General features: G+C 44.0%; 1 protein-coding gene across 1 annotated transcript in view; it reads left to right on the forward strand.

Annotated features, from left to right (window-relative positions):
* Positions 1-8,697: 8,697 nt before the first annotated feature.
* The window catches only part of LOC146866036 (annexin A1-like), a 190,871-nt gene continuing 180,868 nt past the window's right edge, over positions 8,698-18,700 (forward strand). Inside the window, exon 1 of the mRNA XM_085640226.1 lies at positions 8,698-9,037. Within this exon, the coding sequence (XP_085496352.1) occupies positions 8,698-9,037 (340 nt within the window). The remainder of the gene's footprint in view (positions 9,038-18,700) is intronic.

Here is an 18,700-nt window from a genome sequence, read left to right on the forward strand (position 1 = left end):
AAAAATGGTGTCATCTTTTTCCTGTTGATGTTAGCCTTCTAATCAGTTTTTCATGTGCCTCTCAAGTTTAGGTCATCATGGAAGTGTGAGCGTTGAAGTTAGTTGTCCCTTTCACCAGAAATATGCTGCATACAGGCATGGAATATCACAAACACACAACATTTACAAAAGTGTTTGCATCGCAGACCGATTTATTAAAGGTCGCGGTAGGTGGTTCATAACCGACTCGGACACAGCCATAGGGTGTTAGTTGTTATTATGACAGCTGCAGATCTCAGATTGTGTCCGCCTCGCATGTAAACCAATGCAGTAAACTCCCATTTGTCATGCATCAAAGTTACTCATGGACCACAGATATTTTTGAAACCGAGTGGTAGGCGTGGAGTCAGCAATCAATGGAATTCATTGGACAGGTTCGGAAAATACAACCGATGTGGACCTATCGTTTTGTCCGCCTGGACTGAAGACTGCCTTTGCGGTCTAGAAGTCTGGCGGATTCCGGGAGAGTTCACCTGCCTACTCTAACTGTATCATTTTAGGATCTCCCCATCTCTCTGCTGCTGTCCACATCATCTGGGAGCTACAATGTCTCGCTGTACAGAACGCAGGGCCCTAGCCTTCACAGCTGCAGAACTCAAGGTGCTGGTGGACACGATCCTGCCCCTGTACAGGCAGCTCTATAGCACTCCAGAGGAGCAGGTGAGTGATGATCAGCCAGCCTTTTTAGTTTACATGTACAATAACCATGCACTTCTGCCATTAGTAATTATAAAGACAGCCATTTAAACCTGTTTTTAAACCTTGCAAAGTGTGTATGTAACTGTTCTGGGCAAGTACACTGCTGTAGATATGTATGTACTGGTGTTAACATTATATCACTGCACTCATGGTAAAGAGTCCACATTGAACACAGGTGAAGTACACAGAATACCACCATGTTAACTTTTAGATTGTTTGGGCAAGCTGTTCATGGCCTATGTGTACAAGTATTTGTATATGTACATGTTGCACATGAATTAAGGGCCTGTTACCATGTCATCCTTACAGGTCAACTGCTGTCCGAAGGTCAACCTGTGGAGGATCATTACCCAGAAGGTGCGCTCCGTGGGGGTCACAAGTTGGTGTAGTGCCCACTGCAGGAAACAGTGGATGGACTTGAGAGGCTGGACCAAGAAGATCACTAGAGTCCAGATGGGCCTGTCATCTCCAGGCAGGAGGGGTGAGTGCCGCACCCTTGCCCCCTAATGCTCATCCTAGTGGTTGTTTACTCAGACCTAAGTGGGTAGTTGAGAGCCAGACAGCAGTAAGGAGGGGGTGAGTATGTGGCTTGCACAACATATGAATCCAGCTGGACCTCTGACCTCCTTGTCAAAGTAACTGCTCTCCCCTTGCGCAGCTCCGCCCCTAAGGCACTTCCCCAGTGCCTTCCGGTGTCCCACGTATGTGTTTAAGGCCCACCTCCACCCACAGGCTCCTGCCTATGCCTCATCCCTGGTGGTCAAGTGGATGAGCCTGCTCTTCTGCTGGTCCACTCTGTCAGCCTTTTTCTGACTTTTTCTGTTTGCTCTTTATTCTGTCTTTTTTTTATCTCCTTTTTCTGTCTTTGTGCCTATTTTTTTGCTGTTTGCCCCCACGGCCCCTCCCCCCTACGTGTTCTTGCATCCCAGCTGCTCTCCCTCCCCCAAACCCTACTTAATCGTGGTCGCTGCTGACGCACCAAAGGCACACCAAAGACAAGCCTGTCTGTGCTCGTCTGCGACCCAAACACGACCTTTGCCAGGGATCCTGGTCCCCCGACCCTCCGCCGTTATGACCGCAGCACTCTCCATGCACTCAGCCCTGGATGCAACAACAATTGTCAGCTCTCAATGCTGAGCAACTCCCAAGGCCCGTTTTCCTGCCGACACTGCTGCTGCACCTTCACCCACCTCCAGACCCAAACAGCCACACCCAACCGACTGGACGCTAGCGCACACAAACCCCTGAGCTGCATCCTCCTCAATGTGCACTCCCTGCACAGATACTCAGTAGAAGTTTGGGACTCTTCAACACCCACTTGCCCAATGTCGCTTTCCTCACAGAGACTTGGACCAATGCCAGCTCCACTCCCGACATCGCAACCGACATCCCAGATGGGTACAAGATCTTGAGGAAGGACAGCCCCAGCCACCCAGGAGGAGGCCTTGCCATTGTCCACAAAAGCTCCCTCTGACTAACAACCACCAGCTCGGACGACGCCTCGCTTCTCATGGAACACATCCACTTCCAGATCCAGCCCAGCCCCAAAACGACTCTCCACAGGACACTCACCTACAGACCGCCCAGACCCCACTCCCAGCTCAGCAATGCCATCGCAGACTACATCGCTCTCCACGCCTTCACCTCCACAGACTACATACGGCTCAGAGACCTGAACTTCCACCTAGACAACCTCAGCTACCCCAACACCACTGCCCTCCTAGAGAACCTCACCAACATTGGACAGAAGCAACTCGTCTCCATCCCCATCCACATGACAGGACACACTGTCGACCCCATATTCGCCAGAGGAAACAACATTTGCTTCAGTCACACCATGCAACCTCTCTGGATGGACCACCACTGCGTCCATTTCTCCTTCTCGAAACCCAACGCACACAAGATCACGTCACGCCTACCATGCAGAAACTGGAGCAAAATCACCAAAGAACACCTCACCTCCACCTTCAGCTGCACTCCTCCCCCTACCATGACAGATGCCAACATAGCAGCTCACAACCTTCACCAATGGATCACCAACTGCATCAACACTCTTGCCCTCCTCCAGAACTCTGCCAGATGACACAGCACAAAATCCACCTGGTTCACCACGGACCTCGAAGTATTCAAGGGCTTGTGCTGCAACTGGAGAAAGCCTGGAGAAACATAAAAACCCCAGAAGCATGCACCACCTACAAGGCCACCACCACAGCACCCCAACAACTCATCAGATCTACTAAGAGAAGCTTCATCCAGGACAGAATCCTCTTCAACTCCCAGAACTTCAAGGAACACTTCACCATCATAAAAGAATTCACCAGACCCCACAGTGAAACTTCCGACGACCCTCCATCTCAAGACCTTTGCAAAAAAAACAGCTCCTTCCTTCACCACAAGATCAGGATGCTCTATGACAACTTCGACCACCAAGACCACCGCACTGACTCTACAACCTCCACCAGCGATGTCACCCAGCCGACACTCCTCACCTGGACCCCTGTCACCACAGAAGACACTGCAAAATCATGAAAGCATCCACTCCAGAGAACCCACTGCCCCCTGCCCACCGCACATCTTCCACAGAGCCCCCACCGCCATCGCACCAGAGCTACTACAGATAATCAACTGCACCTTCGAAATAGCCACATTCCCCGACGACTGGAAACACGCCGAAGTCAATATCCTCCTCAAGAAGCCCTTTGCAGACCCGACTGACCTCAAGAACTACAGGCTCATCTCCCTTCTCCCTTTCACCGCCAAAGTCATCGAGAAAGCTGTCAACTCCCAGCTAATGCACTTCGTAGAAACCAAGAACATCCTCAGCTCCTCTCAATCCCGATTCCGCAGCAACCACAGCACTAGACCGCCCTCATAGCTGCTGCCACTGATGACATCCGCACCCTGCTCAATCAAGGACACACAGCAGCCCTCATACTATTAGACCTCCCAGCAGCCTTTGACACCGTCTCCCACCGCACACTAGCCACCAAACTCCATGGCGCCGGTATCCAGGGAACTGCCCTAGACTGGATTTGATCTTTTCTCTCAGGCAGAACACAAACAATAAGACTTAGACTCTTCCTCTCCAAGCCCAAGGATCCTCTCTCAGCCCCACACTCTTCAACATCTACATGGACCCCCTCGACACCATTGTCAGAAAACAGGGACTCAATATCAGCTCATCCTCTCCCTCACCAAGGAACCCGACTTCACCAAGTACAGTTTCTAAGAAGGAATGAAGGACATTGCATCCTGGATGAGCAGCAGCTGCCTGAAGCTCAACTTGGAGAAAACGGAAGTCATCCTCCTTGGGTACACCCCCTTTGCATAGGACAACACCTGGTGGCCTCCCTCCCTTGGAAACCCACCCACCCCTATGGACTATGCCAGCAACCTCTGCATCATACTCAACTCCTCACTCACCATGAACCGCCAGATCACCGCAGTGTCCTCCACATGCTTCAAACCCCGTCGTATACTCTGCAAGACCTTCAAATGGATCCCCCGACTCCAGGAAGATCGTCACCCACGCACTCATCACTAGCAGACTGGACTACGGAAACGCACTCTACACCGGAATCAACAAAGCACTCCTTCACAAACTCCAGACCGTCCAGAACACCGCAGCTAGACTCGTCCTCAGCATCCCATGACAGGACCTCATCACCCAGCACCTCTGCGACCTCCACTTGCTCCCAGTCAAAAAAAGAATATCATTCAAACTGCTCACACATGCCTAAAAAGCCCTCCATACCACTGGACCCCAATACCTCAATGAGAATCTCCTTCCACGCCCCCAAGAGAAACCTCCGCTCTGCTGACCTAGCCCTAGCCACGGTCCCTCGCATCCACAGGGTCAGAACGGGTGGCAGTTCCTTCTCCTAGATTGTGGCCAAGACCTGGAATGAGCTCCCCCTCAGCATCAGACAAAGCCTGACACTGCACCTTTTCAGAAAGGACCTCAAGCCCTGGCTCTTCGGATGACCACGGAGCTGCCCAGCCCCCCTCAGCACCTTGAGACCTTCATGGGTGCAAGTATTTGAGCCTGGCTGCCCCTTTTTATGGTTGTGAGTCACACAAATCCACTGTTCAATGTTAAAAGATGCATATGCAAAACATTTTGAAAATGCATGGTTATTAACCCTGGGTGGAGTACACGGAGTTCCACTACGCGGAGCTCCACAGAGTTAAAAAAAACTCTGTGGAGCTCCGCTCCACCCTCCCACAATGAAAAATAGTTTAAAAAAACACTTACCTGCTCTGGCATCTCCGGACTGCCCTCTCCATCGCTGTGGTCTCTCCTCCTCGCCGGTCGCAAACCCCTACTTTGCACGTCAAGCGAGGACTACCATCGCAAGACATTCAACGTAGGGGTTTGCGAACGGTGAGGACAAGGATGATGAGGAGAAGAGATCATAGCAAGGAGGAGGGCAGACCGTAGATGCCATAGCAGGTAAGTGTTTTTTTTAAAACTATATTTGAGGCGGGGGCTAACCCGGAGCAGAGTTCGCCACTCAGGCTTAATGGTTATGTTCCTTTCATCTGGGACATGGGAGGCTAAGAATGTCAGGGTATTGCCAGTAGTGGCATTGTATTACAATATGAATGCATGTGAACACCTTGTGCAGGGAGCTGACCTTCAGTATTTTTTGTTTCTGCTCAACATGGCTCAGCACATCAGCGAATGTTTGGCCTGTTCTCTGTGTGACCACAACGATGGTGTAAAGTCAATTGATGTTGCCTCACTTAACTGTGAAATGACATGCCACACTTCCAGGTAGCAGGTAATATCCATAATGAGCTCTTGATGATTAGTGGTTGTCCATTGTGGCAATGTTAGTCCCCAACACTGGTGCTAAGTGTACTCAAATGTCTCTGATGGCCAAATCATAAGTTTGCCTCCTCACGTCACATTTCATACTGGCCATTCCCATGATTGGGTATCAGATATCATCATACCTTTTCCAATGCTGAGTCCATGTTTCTAACTCTGTAAAAGTGACGACACATGTCATTGAGTGGCTTCCAAAGTAGGTCTTTGTTGGAAACAGGGTTTTAATTAGAGGGAGTATGAAAAAAAATCCCAAAGGTTAGTATGTGTGTAAATGGTCTTCATTGGTCATACATTATGCTTTGAAAAGCATGGTTTAGTTGTCTTACTTTTGGATTTAGATGTCAACTCAGTGCAAGTGTGGTAAAGTACAACAGATTTGGAGAAGCATGCTGCATATGTATGTAATGAGCTGACAGACAACTGCCTTAGCAATACACCTAGATACATATGGACTCTGACTACATGATAGTGACTTTGATGTATGTGACTTGATAGTGGTGGACCAATGTCTGTGCCTTCAATAGATCTGGTTAACTAGTTGCAATGACAACATTGCCATAGGTGGCTTACACTGTAGGCCAATACCCTTTTAAGGCAGCTGGCCCATATTATGGATGTCCTGTGCCGATGGTGAATGTGAGGTAGGTATTATTATGACAGAGTCCTGGCCCTTTTGCCTTCCCGGACTTCCATTCATTTAGATACATCTGTTAGGCAAGGCATCAGAGTGTGATTTGGTCTGTATTCTTCATTGCATTCTAATTTTGATGTTAGTCATTACATACCAAGTTTTTGGGAACATCATGTGGATAGTATGTGTGTCGATGACATGGCTCAGCAAGTTACATTGTGTTTCTGTCCTTGCAAAGACACTATTGTTATAGGTGTTAGTTGCATGTGCTCCAAGTGTATGGCATCTGAATGGTTGGCACAGATTTTGAATGCTAGTGATGACATGGTGTGGTTGTAGAGTTGTACAATACATAACGTTGTAATGAACATATCATTCTGGGCTGCTGCCACAGTTAGAGTATGGCAGCCTGGACATTTCCCTCATCTGTGAACTGGACAAGGGGACCCAATTGTAATGGTCAGGGACCTTGGGACCTGACCATTACAATTGGGTCCCCTTGTCCTTTTTAACATGTTGAGCGCAATCACTGGATTGCAAGGGTTCTATACTCTTTTCTGCTTTTCAAAGTAGGTTACTCCCTTTGCCCCCCTTCTCCTCCCTTTTCTCTTCACACATCCTTTATCCTCCTCTTGAAAACATAGTGCTATGTCAGACCATGCTCCTCTGTACTCTGACAAATACATTAAAAAAATACTAGAGGGACTCTCATTATTTACTGACTCTGTTGAAGCTCCACTGAATGCCAACATCTCCCTAATCGATCAATTAGTAAAATGCAAAAAGAAATACAATAGGCTACAATTTATGATCCGCATGGTAACCGAATATCTTAAGGCAAATATCATAACAGTTGGCCTTCAAGTTAGGAATATACCTGGAGTTTTCACTGACAACAACAAATATGTAACTAATTTTAGGTACACTGGGACAACCTGCTCCCAGCACTGGATGGTGCTGGGCATGGACACTGCTACTGAGACCTTGCAAAAACTTAACGAGGAAATAAGTGATATAGAAAAACAAATCAAAGACGCTGGCTCAGTTGCCGATTGCAAGAAACTATTAGAACGGGTCCAGAAAACAGTTGGTGAATTCTACAGACTGGAACAAAGCAAGAAAACACTCTAAGTAAAAAAGGATATTAAATCCTATACTTTAGAGAGAACATATCCATACCTACAAAAGTATTTCTACCTCAATCGTAACTACACAAATCCCCAAAACACAAGACCTTGAGGCTGCTTCAACAGATGTGACAATTTGGTAGGTTTTTCAGACACTTCTGCGGAGTCTTCTGATAACTCTGATCAGGGCGAGGGTCCAAGCACCTCTACACAGACCCCTACCCAACCACCTTTTTTAGGAAGGGGCCAAAAGGAACCATTGAAATGGGGCATAGTCAAATAACAGCAGCAATGGTACAACCCCCCTGGCAAGCGTCAAACCCGCCAGAAATTCTATCAATGGTAGACAATGCAACAGGCACAGAAGTTGCACACGACCCCCTGACTATTCCGATTTTTAATTTATCAAGACACACTCTCACTGATCCTGAATAATCACTCCTCAGTAAAGGCCTCTCCTATGTCCCTACCATTCACCCTAATTGTTTGGACTTGCAAACTGAACGTCTCAGATTTTTCAGCTGAATCCAATTACACACTAACTTCCTTCTCACCTGTTAGCTCATCCAACACACCATTACGCCAGCCATATACATTCTCTCCTTCTTTGAACATGATCCCCGGAGAGGTACTTATCTTCAAGAAAATGCTCCTCAAAGATATCTCACAACTTGAAACCATCTGGCGTTTCATCCCAAACAACCTATCACTTGAAGAAAAGAAGGCCCTGTCCAATCTGAAAACAAACGATTTGTGGATAATTAAACCTGCTGAAAAAGGTGGAAGAATAGTTCTACAAGAAAAAGATTTGCACACATCAGAAATACTAAGACAGTTAGCTAACACACATCACCGCTGTAGACTACTCACCAATCCCACTAAAGAACATCAGCAATTAATCCTCCAAATCACCACTGACGCCAGAACACAGGGCTTTTTGAGTCAGAACGAATTATTGTTCCTAAATACAAAGTTCCCCCTTACTCCTGTCATCTACACACTCCCAAAAATCCACAAAAATCTCACGAACCCCCCAGGGTGCCTCATAGTTTCTGGGTGCAGTTCCATCTTAAAACCATTGGGACACTATGTGGATTTTTTCATAAAGGATTTTGTCCCACAGACTCAGTGTTACATCAGAGACAGTATGGTGATGATTAACCTAGTTGAACACCATCCCTTAAACAGTGATTTTGACATCCGATGTACTTTGGATGTCGAATCCCTTTATACCAATATCCCCCAGGTAGACGCACCACTAGGCATTGAACATGTGCTGAACACAAGACCACATCCCCATGCTGTTTCCACCATCTTTATCCTACAACTGCTAGAAATCTGTTTGACCTGAAACTTCTTTCTCTTCGATGACCAATTTTATCAAGAGGTTAAAGGTACATCGGTATATCTTTGCCCCCAACCTGGCCATCCTTTTCATGGACCACTTGGAAATGACTAGAATGCTCTTCACGAGTAATCCCGTCCACACTGGCATCTCTTTATGGAGACGATATATCGACAACATTTTCATGATCTGGCATGACACAGAAGAAACACTAAAAAAATTCATGCTTTGGCTTAACAACAATTGTCAGGGTCTCAACATAACCCTTTCCTATGACAAAAATATCATCCCCTTTCTTGACCTCACCATCCACCACAGAGATGGGGAACTGATTATCAGTCACTACAGAAAACCAACCGAGCGTAACACTCTGCTCAGGAATGAGAGTAACCATCCACTCGCACTTCGTGACTCATTTCCCTACTCCCAATTTTAGAGGTACAGACCCAATTGTTCCCTCAAAGAAGAATATTTCCGTGAAGCTTCCTTTCTATCCAACAAACTATTGGCACATGGTTACCCACACAGACTCATACGTACCTCATTTAAAAGGGCCTGCTATTGTCTCCTGTCCCCCAAATCTACTCAAAACCGACTGGTATGTATTACTACTCTCTCACCTGTCTCTCATACTGTGCGCAAAAGCATCCTGAAACACTGGGACATTCTAAATGCAGTCAGCTTGAAAATCGACCGTCCACTCTTTGCATTTCGGAAAACTAGGAACATAAAAGATCACCTAGTCAGAGCTGCACTTCCAACATCTTAACCGGCTAGTACACTGAATGAGCATTGGGGCCTAGAACCCATGACTGGACATGCCAAATTTGCTAATTGTAGTGTCTCTAAATTCACAGTGAAGGTAAAGAATTCATTTTTTGTAACATCAAGGTTGAGTTGAAACAGTTTTCCAATTGTAACACATGCAATGTAATTTATGCTATTTTATGCCCCTGCAACAAAATATACATCGGGCAAACCACCCAAAAAGCGTGGATCCGGATTTGCCAGCATCGACGTCAAATTCATTGCAAAGCACTGAACATTTATCAGACGCAGGACACAGTGAAGATGACATAAGATGGACTGTGATCAGTGTAATCAGACCCCCACCAAGAGGAGCAGGCAGTGACCAACTCTTTAACAAAGAAGAGCTCAAGTCGATCATTCGTACTGGCAGCATCAGAAACGGTTTAAACAGACTTGAAGAATTGACAACCTTACTGTAATTTTATTGTCTGATAATGTCCACTTGAAACTCTATTCTTTCTCTACCTGTGTTACGTTTTCAATTTTCCATTGACTGAGATGTCCCCAATTTTTAACAGCTTATAATTATTTTGTAATTTCTATGTTCTCAACCCACGCAGCAATAATTAATGACATTTCTTTCTTGACCTGTATTACTTTTCCTAACTTCTATTAACTGAGATGCCCCCAATTTTTAACATATGCGAAAGAAACAATTGCTGGACGGAAGGCTAGACAATACAAACATTCACCCCCAGTCACAAGGATCTGGGTTTAATCAATCATTCTTTTGCTCACTACACCACCCCAGTTTTGACCCAGCCATATGCAAATCAGTCTTGACCCTGTTCCTCGTGGGAACAGTTCAGCTCGAACTGCCAAGTCAAGTCCTTGCGAGACCGGAAACAAGCATCCTGGGACTGGTTTCAGGGCATCACCCTTCATCAGCCAGGCTAGCTTGAATCCAGTGGTATAGAGAGCACGGGACCCACGTCTGGGCATACCCTTCCCACTTAGGGCGACATATGCGAAAGAAACAATTCTTGGAAGGCGCCTAGTCCATTTTTCCAGGATGCAGGGCCTGTTCAGTTTTAGACATTTTTGTCTGTGACCTGGTCAAAAGCAAACACATCTGCAGGGATTCCCAACATTTCTGCATGAGTCCAAGATGAAGTTTCTAAATCATTGCCCAACAAGCATTCAACAGGATGGTCTGCACTTACCACAACCTTCCTAGGGCCTATTACCCCTCCCCATGTGAAATTAACAATTGCCAAGGAATGGTCTGTCCTGATATTGCTAGCATTGGTCACTTGGTACATCTCACCAAGTATAATTTGCTCAGGAGCCACAAGATCGTTTGTCACCATTGTGACACTTGCTTCTGTGTCACTGAATGCCAAGGCCTCTTTTCAATTTATCAAAGGCTGCTGTCTGTAATTGCCCAGAATACTGGGACTGACGAATAAGGAGACCATATCCATGCCTCCATCTCAGATCAGTACAGCCTGAGTAGGAACTCATGACATCTCAAATGACATCACTGATGACATCATCCAGTGACTGAGAGTTTCTGAAAAGTTGATGAATGTTATATAATGTGATCAAGGGCGGGTTCGCCCGAAACGCGTAATGGCGGAATTGGCTAAATAAACAAAATAGCACAAGAATAACTGGGTCCACGCTCTTCGTTTTTTCAAAAAAGAAAAGTGAGGGCGAGTTGTTGCATATATATATATATATATATATATATATATATATATATATATATATATATATATATATATATATATATATATATATATATATATATATATATATATATATTATATATATATATATATATATATATATATATATATATATATATATATATACGCCAAGGTGTATTAAAGGATGTAAAGGATGAGTGGGTGTATGAGTGTCTGAATGGATGATTTAGTGGGTGTGTGACTGACTGTATAAGTGAGTGATTAAACGTGTCTTAGTGAATGCATGGGTAAATGATTGACCTGTGTGAATATCTGTATTAGTCTGTCAGTTGATGTGTAAGTGGCTGCATGATTTGTTGAGTTGCTACACCAGTGTCTATATGGGTTAATGATTGGTTGTCTGAGTGTCTGTGTGGGTGGGTGGGGGGGTGTCTGACTCCCTACACAGATGTGTGAGTGGGTGATTCACTAGCTGTATGGGTTTATGAGTGCATGTGTTAGGGACTGTATAGGTGAGTGAGTGTGCATATAGAAGTGTTGGTGAGGGAACGGATGTCTCAGTGGTTTATGTGTAAGTAACTACAAATGAGAAAGGCAGTATTTGTGAGTGTTGGAGTATATAAGTGAGTATATGTGACAATGAGTGATTGTGACAGTGACTGCTCGGATAGGTGTGTGCTTATGACAGCAATTGTTGAAGAGAGTATGTATATGGTACTATCTGTATGAATAAGTGAGGTAGTGTGTGTGAATAACTGTATAGGTGAGTAAATGGTAGTGTAATTAATTATTTGGGTGACTGACTAGGTGTTTGAGTAACTCTTTGAGTGAGTGGCAGTGTGTGAGTGTCTATATGGGTGTATGAGTGGATCTAGCAGTGGCTGTATTGATGAATGACTGCGTGTATGAGTGACTGTATGGGTTAGTGAGTGGATATGTGTGTAGTCGTATGAATCACTAAGATGGTATAAACTAACTGGTATTGGTCTGTCTATGGTTTCAATATTGGTAGCCTGTATTCCAGTTGTCATCTACCCTGTTTGCAGATTCTGCGCTTCAAAAATAATGACGGCACCAGCCAGGGACTGAACAGGGAGGGGCTTGGGGAGCTACTCCCTTAAGTCTACAAGGTTGGGTTACCAATAGAGTGTCTCCTCAGGTAAGGGCACTTCAAAAGTTATTCCTGAGAATCACAGAATGTTCAGTCATTTGTGGCCTACAGAGCCTGCATTCAAGGATCATCTGGTGCTGCAATCCGCATGATTAGGAGAATGTGATCTCTGCCAGGTGATTTGGGAGGGTGCTGGGGGCAATATCTGTGAAACACAAATTTTGGGTACATGTCTGAGTGTAAGCATGTGTGAGATGAGACTAAACATATGTCTTTGTGTGTCAGTCTCACCAGTTGAAATGCTTGACCTAACTGGTAAATGTTGGTCTGTGTTGGACCTACATAGGGTAATACTGGCCCAATTGTGAGATCGCAGGCATTCATTCCAAAATATTGTTGTTCCTCGGCATAATAGTGGCCCAACATAGAGTGAGTGAGCATTTTTGGCAAGATGTCTCTTCCGGGGCTAATGGTGGCACAATAGATTTGGAGGGCTGCTGTTGCTTGTGGAGCAAATATTAAAATCTATTCTTTCAATACACATTGCTATTTTTAGAAATTCAACAGCAGCATTCAATAAAATTAGTGCATTTTCAGAATTTGGTAAGCTGATATGTCAGACAATATGATTGTGTTTTATAATATATTTAAGACTGATATTGGAAGGATAAAGCCTGCAGAGTTTGGGAATCCAGCGAGCATTTACTGCTATGGCTATTACTCTATAGTTTGTGTGAAGGCACTTCATCATCTGTATTGGAAGCCTTACTGTTATATCGCTAATGCTGTCTTTTTATTTTTCATTTCAAATCATGTTCTGATCATTGAGAAGCTGCTTGAGAGGGGCACTGAAAGAAATTGGACAGGAAGGGTGACTACCTGCCTCACGTAATAATCAAAAATCTTGTCAGGGTGACCACTTAAAGTCACTAAATTAACTTCAGCTCAACCCCAAAGCAGCTACAGCACAGAGGATATAGGCTTTAAAGTAGGATAGTGTGTAAAGTGCTCATGTAGTATCAAAGCAATAAAATGCCAAACCAAATTAAATCGTAATAACCGAAATGACACCAAAATGACAACAATTCTAATAAGGAGTGCTGAAGATAACATGTTTTAAGGTTTTAAGTATAAATAGCGCCAAAAAGCACTAAGCACCAATGACAGTCATTGGTCAGGGCAAACTGGGACAGAGGCATAATTTGAGGCTCACCACAAAGAAAAGAGGGTTATATTCCCCAATGAGGTCCATTCTAGAAAAAAAAATAACCTTCTCCATCCTTTAAGTCCGACCATCCAGAGGAGAGCATTTCTCCCCCCCTCCTCCTTCCAGGACCTCATTGGAAGCACTTTGAAACTCACAGGGAGTCAGGCAGAGGCCAACAGCAGTGTCCATTTCAGGTCCAATTGTCACTGGTCAGTTGCAACAAAGGCCTCTTTAGCTTGTTGTATCTCTGTTGCTTGAAGAGGATGACAGCCTTATGACCCTTGGAGTCCAGCTTTTGGTGCTGGGTACAAGAAAAAGCCTGTCCAGTCCTTCAGGACTCCTTCCAAGTCACAGACTGCAGAGTCAGTGCTCTTCTATTCTTCCTTAGGTCCAAGAGTGTTCTGAAGTGGGTGACTGGATATGTCACATTTATGCATGTTAAGAGCCTCTGGGAGGGAATGACTCCTGGGCAGGCCCTAACCAATAGAACATTTGTTCCCAAGGTCAACCCTACTTATTTTGGTCATTTTCAAGATGGCAAACGTCTTTGACCACTCTAATCTTCGTCTCTGAAGGCTGGGTTGCATATGGGGAGTATACTATAGTAATAGTAGTGTCTTCCCACATATAACACTAAAATTCAGTTTGAGGCAGCCACTGTACCCACAATAAATCCAGAGATAGAAGTCTAATAGAACAAAAGTAGGGTTTTCCAGCAACCAAACAATATTTACATAAGAACTGTCTTTGAATGCTGTTTCCCTTTCTTTCAAGTGTGCCCCAGTACTATGGATAAAGCCAGCTGACCTGTCTAACAGGGTTTGACACTCATGCAGGATTTGACACTGTAATGTCAAAGAGGATGCTCACAGCTTTCATCCTCCATATTCTTTGAGGTTCAGATGAGTCATCTCTGCCCTTCAAGGTCAGCCTACTGTTTGCTCCTGTGAGGCATTTCACACCCTTTTTACTCCTATTAAAATGCTAATATCTGGCTGTGTGAAGATGAGCCTCCAGGAGCATTAGACAGGGAGAAGGTACGTTTTTAAAATGAACTTCTCCTTAATATGTATTAAAAATCCAACTCCACCATTGAATTGTTAAATTATTTTTCTATCTGGTACCATCCAAGAGATACAGCATCAGTATTTTAATCCGTACTCTTGTCTCTAGATAGGACAGATAGGCCTGCCACAGTGAAAATAGGTTTGGGGTGCTAATCACTGTAAGGACATGCTAGCATTAAATTTCTACATGTCACACGTTTAAATACCATGCACTCTGCCTTGTGGAGCACAAGGCCTATATAGAGAGACTTATTAAAATTTAAAAGAGAGGTTTAAACTTACTTGTAAAAATGATTTCTTTTGAAAGGTTGAATTGTGGTTTTCTACGCTGCTACAATCAGGCTACATAGGGCATGCCTGAGGCAATGTTTGCACTACCACTTCAGTGGATGGCAGAATAGATGCTGCAGTCCACTAGTAGCATTTGGCTACCACGCCATGGGTAAATCTTGACAATTCAGCCATGTTGAATGGGGGAGCACAGACATTTTAATACTGGTCAGCACAGGTAAAATGCACATAGTTCTAAAACCAACACCAATATAGGGTCAAGCTAAAAATCCAAAATGACTAACCAAAACATTTGCATTTCCTACAGGTACTATGGAAAAACGAAGTGAAGAAATATGTTATATTGAATTTGGTAAGTTTTATAAGTGAATAGCTGTGGGAAAATGCATACCTCTGTGTGCACAGGTTTGTTGGCAAATTTTAGGGAGAGTGTGCTGAAAAATATACTGTTATTCCACAATTTTTTCAAAGCTATTTTGAGGAGAGGGGATGTCAAATGTGTCTAAGGCTTGCCTGCCACATCACAAAATTATAGGAATATTCCATAACTGCCCTTTAGAATCTGTAGATGTTCTGTAAATCAGAGTTCGATCCTGTTTTTTCAAACCTTTCATAGGGGAGAAGCCCCTAAAATGCATAAGCAATTTAAGACATTTCTCTTTGTGCGCTCACAGTCACATCCAAGAAAGGCATGTCAAACCACTTCAAATGTTCACCAGCTATCACTGCTCTAGTCATCATCATCATCATCATCATCAAAATCTTTATTCGACTAATAAAAAACAGCCATAAAAGCACAGTTAATATAATACATAAAAATTGGCGCATATTAAAAAATACAAACATTACTCTTATCCATTACTAATTTATAACTCAATATTTTTCCTTGCGGTAATTGATTTTAAAATAAACAGGACAGTGTTATAACATGTCAAAGGATCCTCTAAGCTTACAAGAAATTTCATTACCAGTTTATGGGACCTGATTCCACGGTTAACAAACATGGTCTTCAGATAAAAATTCGTAAAATTGCAATAACATTTTCAGAGCAATAGAAAGTGCAGTGTGCTTTGTTTACTCTTATTATCACACAGGCAGGGTACCTTATCTAGAGGACGTGTCTTCATTTTTGGTTATGTGACACAATAGTGTACAATGCCACATCTCAGCCTTAATAAAACAAACCGATGCTGTGAATGAGTCACATGCAACAGATAAGCATTTATTCCCTCTTCTAGCACGTATGTTCCATTTTTGCTCTACGATTTTGTCTAAATGTCAGAAAAGAGGCCTTAATTTCTTTCTTTTTAATAGTTAGAATTTTTTCAGGGTCCAACCGTACAGACATATTAAACAAATTCCACAGTGTAGTATTAATATAGGACAGCCAGGGGATTTTCAGGGCATCATCCAAGTTTAAGCAATCTAAAATGATGGATCTGGTAAAAACAGTTTCTTCATATTTCCAGATTTGTGCCCATAATAATAAGGGTCCTGCCATCAAGATGTCCTCTAAAAATTGCAGCCCCACCTCATGGTGTGCGATGGTGTTCGATACAGAAGATGGTAAAGACAACAAGGGTTTTATAAAACAGTTTTCTTCAATTTGTAGCGCACCACTATTTGTGTGACCCTAAATTCCTGCCCCATAATTAGCAGTACTTATTCCTTTACCTTTATAGATGGTAACCATCTCCTTGATTGGTCGATTACCCACTTTGGCCGCAAATATAAAAATCCCTTGGTTGGCCCAATTCATTTCAACTTTTGTATTTGTGATATGTTGAGACCATGTACCGCTGTCGGAAAACAGTATACCAAGGTAGGAGAAAAAGTTTACTGTACAAATTGGGGTACCATATATATAAAAGGTTCTACAAGATTTCTTTTTAGGCCCACATATCATGGTGAACGTTTTCAATTTGTTAATTACCATCCTCTGTTGTTCTATAAAACCTAAAAAGCCATCCATCAATCTTTGGATGCCTACTGGGTTCCGTGCCAATAGTACTGCGTCGTCTGCATATAATAATACAGGTATCGGACGACCAGCCACCCTGGGAACATCAGCTTGAATTTTCTGTAAATAGGTATCTACCTCATTGATAAAAAAGGAGAATAAAATTGGGGCTAGCATGCATCTTTGTCGTATACCCCATCCCACTCGAAATTTAGGTGTACATTCTGCCTAGTGGCGAAAACGAACCACGCTAGTCAGTTTTTCATATAGGCGTGAGAGGCTGCTCTAGTCAATAACTGATGCAATCTAGTAGAAGTGGCAGGCCAAAGGTCCCTTAATATGCAAATCCTTCTCCACTGCCTATTATACAGTGGGCCTCTTCACTCTTTTATACAACCTCAAAACTGTATTACACATCTCAAATCACTCCATTAAATGGTTTACATGCAAAATCAAAACTTATTTGCTTAAACTAGAGGTCCTGACCACCCTCCTCACCAAGGCCTCTTTACTGGTGGAGCCCCACCGTCCAAAGGACTATATGACCACATTATTCAAGATTTACACTGAATGTATTTTGTATTACAGGAAAAATGACTAGTTCACAAATGCCTTAGAAAACATCAACATTTTAGAGACGTGGATAAGCTAAATTATCCCGATGCTCAAATGACACATTATATAGATCCTTGCATCATCTCATGTTCTCAGCAAAATGGATCTCATTTACCCACTCCCCACATGCTTTAGAGCCACTGTGACTCATCAAAGCAGAGGTCAGAAACCTTGGAATACTGCGTGATGTAGACCTCTCTCTTCATCCAAATGGGGACAGTGGTCAATGTAACTTTACCAAAAAGTAATCTACTCCAAAAAAAACTAACCTTTATCTCAGAAGAACATCCAGAGGAGGTAGGCAACTCATGCGTGCATGCATGCTATTAGACCTGGCTTTTTAGTGGGTTTATCCCCAGATTTTTAGCTTTTTGGCCTCCTGTTTTTGACGCTGTTTTAGTCGGTTTTATGACTCTGGGCTCTTTACCACTGCTGATCAGTGCTAAAGTGCATATGCTTCCTGTGTAAATTGTGATTATGGATTGGTGTTTCCATGATTGGCTTGTTTGACTTACTACTAAGTCCCTAGTACAGTGCACTGTGCGGGCCACCCACACAAGCAGCCTTGCAAAAGGGTCTCTGACCTGCCATTGCAGAGTTTGTTTGCAGTCTAGTACTGCCATGTCCACCTGGCAAGTGCACCCATTTGCCAGGCCCTAACCTTCCCTTTCCTTACATGTAAGGTAGGCCCAAAGTACTCCTGTGGGCAGGGTGCAGTGTATGGGAAAGTTAGGACAAGCCCTGATTTGTGTGGCATGTCCTGAGAGTGAAATACTGCCAATTTCGTGTTTCACTATTGAAAGGCTATCTGTCCCATAGGATAGAATGGGGAGTGTACTTATAACATCTTAGAACACAATTACGATGCGGTTGCCCTCCAAATCGGTTTGGGAATGGTTTCCAACCAACTCAGATCGGGAGAGTCCGACCGACCGATTACGATGCATTCGGATTCATCCAGAATCGATTTGGTTGGACTCCCATTAACTTCAATGGGAGCCTATGTTCTGACCGAATGCATAGGCTCCCATTGAAGAAAGGGGTGGCTGGGGAAATCGGGCACCCTTTGGCAGGTACCCCCTGGTGCCTGCCACACTACATGGCTAGTAAGGGGGGACCCATGGGTAACCCCAAGGGCCCGATTGGGAAGGCTCCGAGAGCAGGGCGGCCCACTATGGGCCCCCAAAGTCTGATTCCAACTGCTGATTCGAGTCGAACGGCACGATTCGGAAAGGCTGTCTGAATCCAGCATCGTAATTGGTTATTTGGAAATGCGACCCATAGGGACGTACGATTCTGCTCCGTACGGCTC

Source organism: Triturus cristatus, chromosome 2_1 (genome assembly GCF_964204655.1).
Source record: "Triturus cristatus chromosome 2_1, aTriCri1.1, whole genome shotgun sequence".
In the NCBI taxonomy this organism is placed as follows: domain Eukaryota; kingdom Metazoa; phylum Chordata; class Amphibia; order Caudata; family Salamandridae; genus Triturus; species Triturus cristatus.